This window comes from Glycine max, chromosome 8 (genome assembly GCF_000004515.6).
Source record: "Glycine max cultivar Williams 82 chromosome 8, Glycine_max_v4.0, whole genome shotgun sequence".
NCBI lineage: Eukaryota > Viridiplantae > Streptophyta > Magnoliopsida > Fabales > Fabaceae > Glycine > Glycine max.
In genome coordinates, this window is record NC_038244.2 from 44,264,846 (window position 1) to 44,281,767 (window position 16,922).

The 16,922-nt window shown below is 33.3% G+C and overlaps 2 protein-coding genes across 2 annotated transcripts; one reads left to right on the forward strand and one right to left on the reverse strand.

Annotated features, from left to right (window-relative positions):
• The first annotated feature begins 664 nt into the window (after positions 1 to 664).
• LOC100788716 (uncharacterized) lies at positions 665 to 5,343 on the forward strand. Its single transcript, XM_003530759.5, has 5 exons — positions 665 to 1,029; positions 1,903 to 1,988; positions 2,096 to 2,401; positions 2,546 to 2,629; positions 4,684 to 5,343. Exons 1-5 carry the CDS (start codon positions 694 to 696, stop codon positions 5,063 to 5,065), a joined length of 1,194 nt encoding a protein of 397 aa, XP_003530807.2. The 5' UTR covers positions 665 to 693; the 3' UTR covers positions 5,066 to 5,343.
• Positions 5,344 to 9,794: 4,451 nt separating this feature from the next.
• LOC100816887 (ER membrane protein complex subunit 3) lies at positions 9,795 to 12,785 on the reverse strand. The gene is made up of 9 exons (XM_003532134.5): positions 12,526 to 12,785; positions 12,249 to 12,419; positions 12,064 to 12,157; positions 11,645 to 11,764; positions 11,471 to 11,519; positions 11,098 to 11,197; positions 10,962 to 11,023; positions 10,728 to 10,786; positions 9,795 to 10,164 (listed from the first exon to the last, which is right to left on the reverse strand). Exons 2-9 carry the CDS (start codon positions 12,398 to 12,400, stop codon positions 10,060 to 10,062), a joined length of 741 nt encoding a protein of 246 aa, XP_003532182.1. The 5' UTR covers positions 12,401 to 12,419; positions 12,526 to 12,785; the 3' UTR covers positions 9,795 to 10,059.
• Between the last annotated feature and the right edge of the window lie 4,137 nt (positions 12,786 to 16,922).

Here is a 16,922-nt window from a genome sequence, read left to right on the forward strand (position 1 = left end):
ATTATTTTATGTTAATTAGTGATTTTAAGTTCAAGTTTTAAATATATAGTTAAATAATTGTATTAAATATTTTAAAAAGTTTTGCTATCGGTCTTGCCTGACATAAGAAATAAATGTTGTTTGTGGAGAAAAAATAATAATATAAATTATGAGTACCGTCTTTATTCTTCATAAATTAATGAGTGAGATATTTATATATCTTATTGTTATTTACCTTTGAGTTGTTCTTTTTATTATACAATTATAATAAAAATATTTTATCTTTTCATCTATATATTTTAATTTATTATATTTTCTAAAAAGTGAACATGTACACTATATATTTACACATTTTGTGAAATAAAACAAACAACTTAAAAATTTATAATCGTGTTTTATTTTACTAAAGTTTCTCCTACATAACATGAGTTAAAATTACTCACTAATCAAAACTTTTTTTTTTGAAAGACACTAATCAAAACCTTTTTATCAATAGTTAAAGTTTCTTATTTTCTTAAAATATTTACTTTAAAATAATTCAAATATAATCATAAAATAATGGCTCCTTCTCACCTATGCAGCAAATATAACAGGCATTTAATGATATAGATTTAGATTAAACTCCATAATAGCAATGTAAAAAAAAAACGATTCCACAGTAAACACGGTACACTTCACCACACAAGAACACAGCCTCCTCTAAAAAAACAAAACATGACCAAAGAGAAAATAAAAAAAGAAAAAACACTGCACACACTTCACAGTGTTCACTCTCGCAAGTTGCAAGGTGCAATCACTTCCACACTCACTCACTTGCCGTCATTCTCGTTCTTTTTCTTCTTCAAAAAAGCTTCGAGCTTTAGCGTTTGTACGATGATGGGTAGCGGCGACACGTCTTCTTCTTCGGACTTCTTCTGCCGCCGCCATGTGTTCCTCTGCTACAAGAACCCCGCCGTGTGGCCGCCGCGCATTGAGGCTGCTGAATTTGATCGCCTGCCAAGGTTGCTCCACGCCGCCATCAATGCCAGAAAGCCTCATATCAAGAAAGAGGTTGTTTGCTTTTGTTTTGGCCTCATAGTTTTTTGGTTTGGTTTGGTGTCTTTTGTTTTGTATTTTTAATCTATTTTTTTTTTTGTTTAAAAGATGATTCTTTTTTGGTAGCTAGGGAGAGAAGGAGAGTGAGAAAGGTTGTTCTTGTTTGTTCTACCAAGGGGCAATGTACTAGTTTTGGGATCTTTTGCTGCTTTATATATTGGTTCCTTTTTTTTTGCCTAGGACTATTTATGGATGTCTAAGTGTGATTGGAATGGAATGGAGTGTGATTGAAAGTAATGGAACAGGATGGAATCTAGTCAACATTCTGTTGTTTGATTATTTTTATGATATATCACCTAGTCCGAGTTTCTGATGCTCAGTATCTATGATGAATTAGCGGTTGACTCTTGACTAGTGGATACCCTGGCTTCCAAAACCAACCAATAAATCATTTTTATGATTGAATGATGAAATGGAAGGGCTTCCGCCCCATACTTGGGGAAGTAAATGTAAAGTATTGGATGGAATGGAACAGAATGGAATGACTTTTGTTATACTTTAAATGGAATGACTTTTATTTTACTTTAAACTATCTAAAGATTCTAAACAATGGAATCTAGTATCATTTCGTTCCATTCCTTCTCATCAATCCAAATGTAGCCTAGGGTATGAGGTGGGGTGGTTTGATTTAAGTTTTTTTTTGTTTTTTTGTTTTATTCATTTATGAAGTTTTCTTACTAAATTATATATGAATTGCATGATTTGTGGATTTTGTTTTTAAAGATGACCTACCAATGCAGTGAAAATGCTGTTTGTATTTAGTGATATTTATTCATTATATAGATTAAGCTAACTGTGGCTAATTGTTTTGGACTTGTCATTTGCTAGACCTGCTTAACAATATGTGAGGGGCATGATGGGACTGAAACATCAAATGGAGATGTATTAATTTTTCCAGACATGATCAGATATAGGTTAGTACTTATAGTTCCAGTTCTGTTTCATAGCTTCTAATTCCCCTATAAAAGTTCTCCTTTGTTTGCTTAATTCCTTATTAACATTAGTTTTAGTGAAATTGCAGGAGATTAACCCATTTTGATGTTGAGACATTTGTTGAAGAAGTTCTAGTCAAAGAAGGAGAATGGCTTCCTGGAAATCCTGAATCATTAAAAGCTTCATATGTTTTCGTGTGTTCACATGGATCCCGTGATCGTAGGTGTGGGGTTTTTGGACCTATCTTGGTCAGTAGATTCAGGGAAGAGATAGAATTACATGGTCTTCAAGGCAAAGTGTTGATTAGCTCGTGCTCGCACATTGGGGGAAACAAGTACGCTGGAAATGTCATTATATTTGGATCAAGTATCAACAGAGAAGTCACTGGGCACTTGTAAGGAGGAGATTTCCCCTGGTTATTAACATTTCGTTCAGCAGATCTTTCCATTTCTTTAAAATCGAGAAATACCTGTATAACATTTTTATCTTTAATTTTGATATTAAGCTGACCACTATTCTTTTTAACTAAACTATCTAGGTATGGATATGTTACTCCAGATGATGTACCTTTATTGTTTCACCAGCATATCATTAAAGGGGAGATTTTTGACTCACTATGGAGGTAATTTTTATCTCTGATATTTTCATTAGTATTGAATTTTAAAGGGTTCTTTTTTTTTTTTTTTCCTTTTAGTTCCATCCTTCAAAAGACACTAGCAAGGATTGCTCTTGTGCTGGTCATTTGGAGCAGAAACTGGGTCTGTGGGGTTAGAAGTTAATTTTATATAATGTTTTGTCAGCATAGACCAACAAAGGTTGTGCCTGAGGTGGAAATTTTAGCTATGTTCATAAAGTTTGTTGTCATTTCCAAGTTCCAATATCTCAAAAATCCAGAATGAAATGGAATGTTAATAGGAGTGAACTGGAAACTTTAAAAGGTGTTTGAGGCTCTTTGACTGGGTCTGTGGCAATTTTAAGAGGGTGAGCCCTAGTACAGCAGTAAAGTTGTACTTGTACCTTGGTGACTGTTTGGTCATTGGTTCAAATCAGGAAACAGCCTCTTTGTATATGCAAGGGTAAGGCTGTGCACAAAGACCTTTCTAATGTTGATTAAATGAATACCTTGAGAGATTTGTCTCTGATTCCCGATCGAGGGATATCCTAGATTCACCAAAACAGCCTCTGGCTTCATAGAAAGTTGTTTTAGGTCCTCGGAAATCAATGTAAAACTCTCTAATATACCAAACATTGATCACTCACGACAAAGAGCTGAATGATGTCATGTGTTCCTTATAGCCAACCTCACCTAGTGGGTTAAGGCTTTTGTAGTAGTTTAGTTTTGATGGGGGTTCTATTACATTATTTAGGATTTGTAATTTCATAAGTAGGTATCTTTATGAGATTAATTTTTCGTTTTGGTTCAACTTATTTTAATTTGGATAAATAATAGCCTTTTGTGTGTGTGTGTGTGTGTGGGTGGGTGGGGGCCGCAATTATTTTCAGAAGTTAATTGGTTCCCAAACAAGTGCATTTTGATTTGAATTATCTTATTTTAACTTGAAATAGAGATAGCTTAGTTTTCTTATCATTTGCATTGGGTTAGATGCTTATTAGCCTGTAAATAGGAATGTAGCTTAAACGTTTGAGAAACTTTGATTATTTTATAATTTTGAATTTCTTATTCAAAGAGTATGTAATGTTTGATTTAGAGGAGCACTTTAGGTTTACCAAGGGAGTACCCTACTACATGGAGTACACTTGGTTAATTGGTTTGTTTAGCAGGGAGTATCATACTGAGAGAATTACCCTTGGATTGTCCCGCGTCACTTTCAAAAGTAGATCATGCTAAAATTCCCATTTTCATCAATGGTTTAATATTTTTTGTTGACTATTTATTTTGCATTCTTTTAATATGGCCTTCTTGCGTGAACTTCCATATTTTAAAATTGAAATTATGGTCAAGCAGCAAAGCATACATTGTATCCTTTTTCTATTAGATGGCTCCTGCCATCTAATGTTTAAACTTTCCACCCACAAGTTCAAAGCATAAAGTGTGTTCTCCCAACCAAGGATTTAGCTCTACAAATTTAAGCACTTACAAAAGGATGTATATAAGATGAATAACTCTAGCAATATTGCTCTTTCTACCATAGAATGTTTGACGAACCTAGGTTCTCCTATAACTTATCGTTATCAAGGCATCCCATAATTTGATATTGGCTTAAATATGTTTTGGGTCCATGTGATATAGTAATATACTCGTTTTATAGGTTTAGTCCTCGTAATGAAAAAATGTTGGTTTTGGTTCTTGTAGAACTTAAGTTCATGATTTTAGTCATTGACACTGTTCACTAGTGATGTTGCAACCCTCTATTGGAGAACATACTTGATGTTTCTTAAATAATAGGGACTAAAAACGAATATCTACCAATATAAGAGGGACCTATATCAAAAGTTTACAATATTATAGGGACTAAGATTGTAAAACAAAATTTTATAGAGACCAAAACAAACAAAATATTTAGAGACTAAGTATAAAATGAGTATATTATAGGAATCCAAAACACATTTAAGCTTTTGATATTTCATGTGATGCTATGAAATTTTTTGAAAACAGTCCCTGGAAAAGTATCTGCTATTCATTTTGTTCCAACATGGTTTAATATTTGCAATCAGGGGTCAAATTGGTTTATCAGAAGATGAACAGAAGAAAAAGCAAGAACAAAGGCTTCAGCTGAATGGTGGAAGAAATTTAGGAGGCATGGTTGCTGGCCGCTGTCAAACAGATGGAGAGAGCTGTTGCCAAGACAATGAAGACTCTTGTTGTTGTCAGAATGATGTATTTGAGGAAATGACCGAGCTCTCAACTGATAATAAGAGGGAGAATGTGAATGTGATTTCTCGGATCAACAAGGGCAAAGGAGCATTACGCAAGTTTAGTTCCATGCCAACATGGCTTGACAGCTGGGAGCAGGAGGATACTTATGCTGCTCTTGCTGTTGTCTGCGCTGCTGTGTCGGTTGCCATCGCCTATAGCTGCTACAAACAGCTGAGATGAGGAGAATGAATTCACCAATTGGTTGGCAGTGTTATTTAGCAGTGGATTGGATAACTTAAGCTTTGTTGTGCCTTCATTTTTCATTTTGCAAGTTCAGTTATGCCTTATTTCAAACCTTACTGGACATGCAGGGGAATGAGTATCTGAAATCTTGACAGCTTCTGAAACATGAAACATTGTTGCCTCAGGCACTTGGAATTCCCTCTTAGCTTTGTACATACATGAAATCTTAGCCTGGGAATGTTCAAATTAAATACTGGCATTTTATTTAGGTGCAATTGGTTTGTAACATTTATTAATTTTATTAAAGCTAATTAACTTTGGTGTTTGATGGGTTGCAAATTACAGATATTTTTGCTTTTGTTTAGGCCCTATTTGGACTAACTTCTTAAGCATTTTTTATTATAGTAAAAAGATGGTAAAATTAATTAAATTTCTCCTATAAGTTAAAATTAATTTATCACCTCAGTTTTTGAAAAAGTTAAGGGGCAGAATTTCTATAAAAATCAAAGTTTACAAGTTAAATTTGAAATTATTGGAAAATTTTAATTATTTTAATAAGACCATATTATTTTCTTTTTATACTGGTTTCAGTTTCATAATGGAGGTATACTGTGATATGTAGTGTATCAACGCACCCTTTACATCAGCTGTTACATATATAGTGCGCAGGACAAATGAAAATAGAGAAACGTTCTAGGACTAAATAATATAATAGAAAATTTCTGTAATAGCTAAATTTCAGTGATGTACCATAGAAGCCACCTAGTTTTCATTTGGTTTTCAATTAAGTTGGATTTTGAATAAATTAACTTTCATCTTTGATATGTTTAATTTGAATTTTAAGTGTATATCCAAATCAAAAGTTTCATTTAAACTCCAAAATTTACATATATAAAAAAAAAGAGTTTGAGAATTTGATTCAATAACAAAGGAACTTATTATGACTTATTACTTTCATCGACCATTATTATTTTTAAAAAATTTATACTTAAGTATAAGTATGAAGTGAAATACTTTAGTCAATGGATTTCTTGTATCAAAAGTTTTTCTGACGGTGGATTCAAACGGCATGTCCAATGGGTAGAGCGACGATGCAAGTATCTAGATCATGTGAACTTTAATGACCACCATGAAAAATACTTGTAGTTGAAAATAACTTCCGCTTGAAGGGAAAATTACCATGTGAATAAGATTCACACTTGAGAGGGTGATTGTCGGAGTACAAGTGTGAAGTGAAGTCTCACATCATGCAGAATAAGAAGGTTGAACACTATTTAACTGAAAGCAAAACTCATAAACCTGAATGTTAAGATTTTGGATTAAAGTGTGGTGTCAAGTTTATTCATATGGCTGCTTATGTCCCATTGGTGCAAGTCTTCTCAGTATTTATCCCTCTCGATTGCACAACATTTGGTATTAAAACCTTGTTCGACTTGGTGACCGGCTTGGACGACTATGATGCCGGCAATGGATCCTGGCTTAGGGATGACGGTGGGTTCAAGAGATGTGTCTCGTGCGTGGAGCGACACTGCAAGTATCTAAATCATGTGGACTTTAATGACCATTATGGAAATACTCGTGGATGAAAATGACTTTCGCTCAAGGGAGAGGCTGCCATGCGAATGAGATTCACACTTATGGAAGAGATTGTTGGAGTATAAGTGTGATGTGAAGCCTCCAATCATGTAAGAATGTAAAGGTTGAGCACTATTTAAGTAAAAACAAGACTCATAAACCCGAGTCTTAAGGTTTTGAGTAGGCATGGCAACGGGGCGGGTCTAGGTCGGGTTTTGCTTACCCCACCCCCGCCCCCGACTCCCCATTTCCTTCCCCGTCCCCGCCCCTGAAACCCAACGGGAGTGTATATTTACCCCATCTCCGTCCCAGATGGGGTCGGGTTTTTCCCGTCTCGCCCCTGACATATTTATAAAATTTTATTAAAAAATATAATTTTAAATAACAACCATAACATATTTTTAGATTGTACATGACAACATAAAATTCAATCCAACACTAGCATAAAATTCAATCTAATAGTTTCATGTTTTAATGTTTTATATATATGTAATGATACTTTTGTAAATTAATTATTAGAGGGACAGATTTGGGGGCGAGTTCGGGGCGGGTATTAATAATCCCATCCCCGACCCTGAACTCGACTTTGGCTATCGGGGAAAACCCGACCCCGATCAACTCAGGTTTTCCCTGTCAAAATCAAGGCAGGTCCGAGGCGGGTCCCACGAGTTTGGAGCCTGTTGCTATGCCTAGTTTTGAGTTAAAGTGTAGTGTCAAGTTTACTTATGTGGTTGCTTATAACCCATTGGTGTAAACCTCTCCAGTGTTTATCCCCTCAATTGCACTCGCAGTGGATCTAAGATATGTGAGAAAGTATCATTGTAGGAATGAAAATGTTAAACTTTAAGATTTTGAGTTAAAGTGTGGTGTGAAGTTCATTTATATTATTGCTCATAGTCCATTGGTATAAATCTCTCTGGTTTACTTCTCTTGGTTCCCCAACATTTCAGATGTAACAATCCATGCATTGCAAAATATATGCCATAAAAAAGTAATCAAAGACACACTAAAACTGTTGCAGGGTCATTGATGACGCCCAAGAAATCATATTTTATTATACTTATGCATAATAACATCTCATGATTGATATAGTCAATTTTACTTAACGAGATAAGACTTTGTTATTGTTGTACTTATAGTGTATTTGATTGAACATCCGGGACCTATGAATAGGGGTGGAAATGAGTTGAGCAGCTTGTCGAGGGCCTTTGGTTCGGCTTATGTAAGGCTCGGCTCGACTTGTTTACTATAAAGGTCAAGCTCAAGCTTTTTAAAAAACCTTTTTAGATAAAAAGGCCAAGCTCAAACTATAAAAAAAAGCTTATTTAGCTTGACAAGCCGGCTTGTTTAACTAATAATAATAATAATAACAACAACTTTATTTTATCAAATCTTATCTTATCTAGATTTTATTCTATATAGATTTTATTTTATCCAGATTTTATTCCATCTAGATTTTATTACTATTGAATACTGATCAGTTTTTCCTCTTCACCAATTACTTTGTATTTGTTGCTATTAATACATGCATGTTTAGTGCTTGATTAATTGTCTCTGTGCTTAATTTATGTTCATGTTTAATGATTAGTTTCGTTCATGATTAATTGGTGTATGTGTTGTTTAATCACATAATGACAGCCTTATGTTAATTTTCGCTTAGTAATTTAATTTAGGGTTGGATTAAGTGGTTGAACTGATTAAGGATAAATTCTCGTAACCTAGGATAAGAAACTTGCTTGTGAATCAAGGGGAAACATTTTTTTTTAATTATGGTATTTTCTAATTCAAATTTGTTTGCTGTTTAATTTACAAAAACAAACAACCCCCAATTCGTTATTGTTTTATTACTATCTGTTATGAACGTTTGATTGAACATTGCTCGTTGGGAGACGACCTAGGATCACTTCCTAGATTCGTTATTGCATTTTTAATGTTTATTTGATTCGGGTACGACCTCGATCAATAGTATATAAGATATGACTTGAGTAGACTAAGATGAAATTATTGTAGATATATTTTTTTAAAAAAATATTTAATATAATTATATATTCAAAAAGTTGGATTAAAAATTGTTAATTTAACTAATAATAATTTTTGTTTGGTTATATTAGTGTAAATCATCTCTAATCCATACATTTTTTAATATTATGCTATTTTTATTTTCTTTTAATATACTTTGTGCTTTAACGACTTGAATTCAATATAATTAACGACTTAAAAAAGAGTCTATGACAGGTAATGAGCCTAGTAAAACTTGGCTTGACTTGACTCATTTCCACCCCTACCTACGAACAAGGAATAATCATGTTAAAACATACTCAAAATAAATTATTTGTTGCTTTGGTGATGTGCTTTGCCTCTTTGGAACTGCGTCCATTATTCTACAAATGCAACTCCTCATGAATTTAAACATACGGTTAGTTCAGTCTTCTCTCTTTTCTCATGTTAATAAAATGTTTCAACAATGTTTGAAAAAGTAGAAAGTAGTACGAGAGAAAAAAATTCCATACGGAAAAGAAAATATAAACGTCTTTCATATTATCACATTTAAACAATTCTCAAAATAATAATTGTGTTAATAAGTGACAATAGTTTTTTATTTTATTTTATTTCCAATTGCAAAGTTATTAAACTTTTCCAGAAACATTTTCAAAAATTGAACAAGCAAATATAATTTTTAATTTGTTTTCCAAAATGTTATTTTTGAAAATATCATTCGTAAGAAAGTAGTTTAATGAAGATTCTATGTACCAAATATTAAATCGTTTCGTTTAACCGATTCCAACACAAATATTATATGGCTCAACTATAATTCAGTTGAATCACAAATTTAAGCAATAAACTAATCAGATCACAAGCCAACAATTTACCATTTCAATCATTTAGTTCAATTTTTAAAACATTACTTTCAGCTTTTGGTAATTTGAACATTCATTACATCACATTACAATTTTTACCATCTGATTATAATCAAATGCAGCTCACCTGCATTCTAATTCTGCAACAAAAGCGGGTTAAGAAATGTGAGCGTGTATTCAAATGAGTATTTAACATTTTGGGTAAAAATTCTAGGAGTGTGGAAGTGGGACTTATGGGTACCAAGCGTGGATACAGATAGAATAGGTCTTGAAACACATTACAGAACTCAACATTTCCTGGGAAGCCTTCATGCGTCTTATGGTTATGGCATTAAGAAAAATAAGCAAGAATGAATAATTTCAGTTCTAGCTTCAACAAAATCGTGACAACATTCTCTGATAATAAAATGAAAAATGTCAAGTTTCAAGACCACTCATTGTCTCAACATGATCTTTGATATCTTTTGCTGCAAAAGGTACAGCTCCTACCGCAACAATAGAATTTCCAGAGAGTATCCAGCAAATGTAAGCAATTAAGCCTCCTACATCATAACATGGTTAACTGACGACTTTCCTCAACACAGCTTCAGCCCGCTGCTCAAAATTCGGTAAGGCCCAGTCATGCTGGGTTATGTCAAGATTGTCTTTCTCAGCACTTAGACCCTGAAAAATATATTAAAAGACAGCAGAAGTAAGATTGAGATTTGAGATTACTTTGTTAGAGAATACACTAGGATTCATTTGAGTCAAATTTATGTCTTTAACTAATCCGTGTTTGAACACTGTATTTTCCCATTTTCATCATTCAAAATTAATGACCATACTACAAAGCCACGGCAAAGTTTATCCTAACCCCACATTGCACATCTAATAATCTCCAGACAATTAGCTAAGGGTGTGTCTGAACTTACTAATAAATAATAATCTCTTATCAAATAAGAGCTTATTTCATAAGCTAAAAAGATTATAACATAAGTCATCTTCATAAGCTCAAATAAGCTTTTACAAATGCCCCCAAATCCTCAGCAAAGACTATTCTTTTTTCCTTATACATTTAGAAGAATGCACCTACAGAGAGTAAACCACATGGACTCACACTGAAACAAATTATCCCTTTTACCTTGTGGTATGGCCGGGGGAAAGGGGGATCAACAAGTCATGGAATCACATGATAATTTTCAATGATTGATCTTTAAAATTATGAAAAATACCACTCATATTTGTACCTTTGAAGGATCAAATCCAAATCCACCCATTTGCATCATACGTTGTGTATCATCTACAGCTGCATTAAAAATAGCACACATCACAACTCCTGACTATTGTCTAACTAACCCAATCCTTGCTATAATGGAAAAATGACAACATAGTGACAAGAGGTAAAAATTCATATTCATGAAACTGATGAATCAACTAAATGTATACATATAAAAGTGACCAGCTTTCAAGTCATAACTAACCATTTTCTTCACCCAAGATGAGACTAAAGAATCCTCTTAATCCAAACAGATTGAGGAAGTACCTGAAATGCAATCTTTTGACTATTAAACCAGAGTATGAGTGAAACAGGTGAAGATCCATAAAAATGAAGATTACCAAGAGCGACTGCTGACATAGCTAACATCTACTGTGCTAAGGTCTATTCCGTTCTGTAGCATTGACCTAAACCTCTGTGTCAATGGAAAGGGTATCTTGGCTGCATGAAAGTTTAAAACATTTTCAAGAGGTAAATAATAAATAGTAATGAATCCAAGCTATGCCAAGCAGATGACTATCATAAGTCAGCACTTTATGCGCTTATACAAGAAATAAGTTGTATAGTTAATTAATTATTAACAGAAAAAAATGGCATCTTGGCACTTTAAAATGATGTATATATATAAACAAAGGCATTTTAAAGATTGTGGATTCACACTAAAATAATATTCCAATCAAGTAAGAAACAAATAGGGGAAGTATAAAAAATTACCTGCTACAAATCCAGAAAAGAAAAAGTTCACCCAAGCAAAAGTAAGAGTCTGTGGGAAAATAGAAAACAACATAAGTAAAAGCCAGTGAGGCATCTCCTAATAATGGGAAAAAAAGTACAAGAGCATGATCCAAAATCTAAAGCTAGTGCACTGTCAAACTCCAATTTTAACACCTGAGGAATTATCATTGAAAGGTTTTTCTTCATCATATCCATGGCCATGTTTGGATCAGAGAACATCTGTGCTTGCGGATTCTGGCCCTGGCCTTTTGGAACAAACAACAGACCATTTTCCTTCAATGGAAAGACACAAACAATCAGTTCACTGTTGAATTGGTCAGGCACAAGATCATTTAAAGTACTGCACAAATCTCATGACAAAGTTACTAACTTCTAACTAATGAATTCTAGAGCGGATTAAAGAACATCAAATTTGAAATCCGTTTATCAACTAGTAAATTAGCCAGTGAAACAAGGCTTGAGCACAAACAAACAGTATAATGAAACTTCAATATTCTCCCGATCAAGAACAACACACTTAAACCATAAAACCTTCTGGAAAAACAAGAATATACACTAATTATCAAACAAACCTCGTTACAAAAATAAATTTTGCGAGCACGAAAAGCCTTGGAAGGAATAAAATTCGCCGCAGCACGTAAATTCCGAGCTCTAACGATCACTTGCCTGAATTGATTAACATCACTTAGATATCAAATTAAGAGGAAAAATAAAACCCCAGCCACATAAGCAACTAATGAACAAAGGTTAAGCATACCCTTCTTTAACAATTTTGGCGTCAGGGGTTTGAGAAGAGTGCATAAGCTTAGAAACAAAATAACGGAGCACCCCAATGAGAACCATAACCACAGAGAGAGGGATCAGCACCCAGTCTCTGATTGCAGTATCCAGCACCAGATCTTCTGCCATTGCTCTAATTCCTAGTTTCCTACAACCCCATATGAAATTAAAGCTGCTTATAACTCCAAAATATATTTTTTAAAGGTAAAGTGCTTGTAATATTTGGCTTTGCCTATTGAATTTGAAGAACTTACCGTGCCGCACTATCTGATTCAGTTTCGCGGGTTCCCAAAACAAAATCGCGATGCGTCACGGCCTCACGGAGAAAAATGGATCCAAAAGGCGTGTCAATTGGAGGATTCAAGGATGGTGCAGGGTGAATTTGGGAAATTGAAGACAAGTGAGCGAACCCTAATTTCGCGATGGAGGAACAAACTCAATACTAATAATACACTTCGTTTATTGTTAAAAAAAAAAACTTAGTGTTAGTGGCATGCTGCGTTTCTTTACGATGCCCTTATAAAAAAATATGGACAAGGTCGTAAATTAACTGAGATTTTCTTTTGTAAAATAAAAATAGTTTCTCTTTTTTTACGAACTAATTTCTATATACCTCTTTAAAAAATCACTTTTTTTATAATTTTTTTTTTTGAATTTTTTGTTAAAATTTAAATAAAGTAGCCCTTCTTCCGAGGTGCTTTGTTAGGAATGAATAGAACACATTATTAAATCTGATGTAGTCTTGCTCTATAATTTTGTATAGATAATATTAATATCAATAATTTATCTCTTAATAACATAAATGATTATTATATGATTAAAATAATAAGAATTATAAATAAATATTATAATTTATAAATAAATATTAATTATACTTATGTTTTTTTAGATTATAATTACAAATGAATTCTTTTAAGTATCACAACAATATAATCTTATTCTGTGAGTCAATGTTTTTTCTTTATATTAAAAATTGGTTAAATATTCAACTTATTTTTTTAATTATTTTAAAGTATTCAATTAGATCCTGAATTCATTGAAAACTAAAATACGATCCTCTATTTTTTTTTTTTAAGTCTCAATCAAGTTTTTTAGTTCAAGGAAGTGACATCATTAACATGAAAATTTCAATAATTTTCATTTACAAACGAGACAATTTTTTACCTTCACTATATTTTTTACAAAAGTGTCATTATAATATTTGTCAATTACAAATTGAAATTGGTATAAAAAAGAAAAGGCGCATTTTCAAATTTTAAAGTTTCAAAGGAACTTACTCGTTAAATAATCAATTATAACTAACTCAGTTTTTTGGCACCAAATTTTAAAATTTCTCTCTCAATATAACACGATTATAAATTTTCTCTCTCTCTAAATTTTAAGAACTATTTAAAACAAAATTATAAATTTAATAATTCATCCAACTAATCATGTTAATTCTTTGGATGTATTTTATATTGTAAAATTTTCTGTTTACTTTGGATAGATACCATTTTCAAACTATTTCCGTTAACTTAAAAAACTGCATATTTAGTTAATAATAAATTGGTATTGATTTGCTTGTGATAAATTTGTTTGAATGGTGTCATTATAATATTTGTCAATTACCAATTGAAATTGGTATAAAAAAAGAAAGGCGCCTTTTGAAATCTTAAAGTTTTGAAGGAACTTATTCATTAAATAATCAATCATAACTAACTACGATTTTTGGCGCCAAATTTTAAAATTTCTATCTCAATATAAAAGGATCAATTGAATTCAAGAAAACCACACAAGAAAGAAGAAAAAGAAAATCAAGAAAACCACAGCGAAAAAGAAAAAGAAAAGAATGTCTCACGAAGAAAACAAGAATGTCATTGAGTTCCTTGATGAACAAGCTTTCTATTATGACGAGGAAGACGAGCAGTGGTTTAAGGAAAAAGATGATCAGTGGACAAAGAACATACCATGCTACAAAGAAGACGCAGCAAACGTAGTCTTGAATTCAGTCGACTTCGATTTTGACATGCAAGATTTAGATGAGTTCTTGAAGGATCTTGGCACTGAAGATTCTTCCCCTGAGAGAGTTCCTGATCCTGTTGTTCCTGTTACTCCTCCTACTTCTGGACGGGTTCAGGTTCCTTCCCCTCCGAGAGTTCATGCTCCTGCACCTCAGAGGGTTTATACTTTTGCCGATTTGGTTTCTGCTACATCTGCCCCTACAGCTCGGGTTCCTACACCACACGAGTCACCGGAGGAGACATTCAATGGCATTGCATCTGGTCAGGTCCATGCGCCGATCAGCCACCAACACCACTTGCTTCAGCAGAATATGGAGTCCAATCGCGTCATGTTAGCCGATGACTCATCCCGATCGGTTCCTTGCAAGAAATACACACATTGGACCAGAGAAGAACACATTTCGTTTCTCCTTGGGCTTGAGAATGTTGGAAAGAAAAGTTGGACATATATTTCACAGAAATTTGTTCCATCAAAAAATCCATTTCAAGTTGCAAGTCATGCTCAAAAATACTTCAAACGCAAGAATACCCCAAAGAAAGAGAGGAAAAGGAAAAGCATTCATGACATAACCTTAGACGACATTAACACGATTGTTAATCCCCGCATTGATCAACACAATTGGATTCCTCCTCCACCAAATTTTGCAACGCAACCACATGAAATACAACAAGCACAACCCATGCAGCAGTTCAACCTACATAATCCGTTTCATCAAATGCAGCAGTTCAACCTGCATAATCCGTTTCATCAAATGCAGCAGTTTCAGCACAATATGTCTAGTCAAATGGACAGATATGGATATTTTAATAATTGGCTTCACGCAATGGAACACGGCAATTGATCTTTGTTGGGATGTTGTTCCCTTTTTTTGCTCTCTTCATTATGCCTGTAAATTTTAGGGGCCTCTTTCTTGTGGGATAATTTGCCTTGACATGTATTTTTGTCTAGTTTCCCATGATGTTTTGTTATTGGTCTTTTGGAAATAAAATTAGTTGAGTTATTGACCGAATATTTTCATCCTTGTTTCCGAGAGTACAGAACTAAAATAGCAAAATGTCTTTTCTTAAGAAGATTCTAATCCTTAGAGAAGGATTCTAATCAATTTAGTATTCAACCTTGTTTCCAAGGACAAAAATAGCAAAAAAATAAATATAAAAAATTTAAAATTTTCATCACAAGACTGCTAGCTTTTTAATGTATTGCTGATCACACATATGCTTGATGTTTTCTGGCAATGCAAGAAAGGCCACTTTGGTGCTGCTTTACATCACCAAATAGCTTTACATGAATCTGTGATGGTATCTCTCCCTTTAAGCCTGGGATAATAATGTTGTCTATCACGTGCTGTCACAAGTTTTTGCATTGCTCATTTTGGATGAGATCAAAATCGTGTTTCTTTTTATTTATTCATTGAATAATTGAGATGTTTTGTATTTCTGAAAAGCATAACTATTCACCACGTTTTCTTTTTCATTTTAATTTTTGCATTGACTTCTTGAGAAAGTTAAAGAAGGTAAAGAAAAGCAATGGACGAATGTTAGTCATCAATGAGGTATGCATTCTCTTTTGTCCTGTTTATATCAACAGTGATTGTAGCAGTAGGTTTCAAATAAGCTACATTTCTTCTTTCAGAGTTTTTGTTTTTTTAAATCTCTATAAAAACAAATACTTACATATTATATTTTCTGTTCTGAAATCTTACCATTCTAGGGACAAACAACTTTTGTCAGTTTATTTGTAAAGTATAAACATTGTAAGACTGGTATAATAACAATGCCACGTAGTTTTCTACATGCTTGTTGGGAATTCTACTTAGGCAAAGTTAATTAGGCTTGACTCTCTGAATCTGTTACATTGGACAAATTTTGCAACATTTTTCTCTCTTTCATTGAAAAATCTAGTTGATTGAAATTTGTTTAGAGTACTTGGGTTATCTGTTTGCTTTGTTATGAAGTTATTAGTCAATTGGCATCTTTTGAATTTTAGTGTTTCTTCTTATATATATATATATATATATATATATTCTCTTTAATATCAGTCTGTGAAGTGGCTGGTTTAATCATGTCAACTAGAGTTATAAAAATGGTGAAAAGAGCAAGTTTTAACATTTAAGAATGAAACGTGAGATATTGATAATTCAACATTGTAACTGATTTTTTCTTGGGGCCGTTGGCTCAAAGTTGTTTAATTTATACAGATACTAGGAAATTTTTGTATGGGTCATTGAGGGAAAGATATTGAAGTTTGGACAGGGCTGATCCCAGTATTGCGTGCTTCTATTTCATTAAACATGCATCATAGATTTCAGTCTTACTTTGATAAGGTTAGGAGTACTAGGAGACAAATTTTTTCCTCTATTTTGCTTCAGCATTGTAGGCTCCAATTGCAGACAGTGATGTTATATTTCTTTATTCTTTATGCTTATTGCAAATTTTTGAGAAAAATCCTACCAAGATCTTTTGAATAATTTAGTTTAATCTCTTTGTACCCCATTGCCCAGAGGCTCTTCGCTATGTAAAGGTATGAGGGAGGGATATTGTACACAGCCTTACCCTTGCATATGCAAAGAGGCTGTTTCCGGATTCGAACCCATGACCAACAAGTCACCAAGACACAACTTTACCGCTGCACCAGGGCACAATTTTTTTAA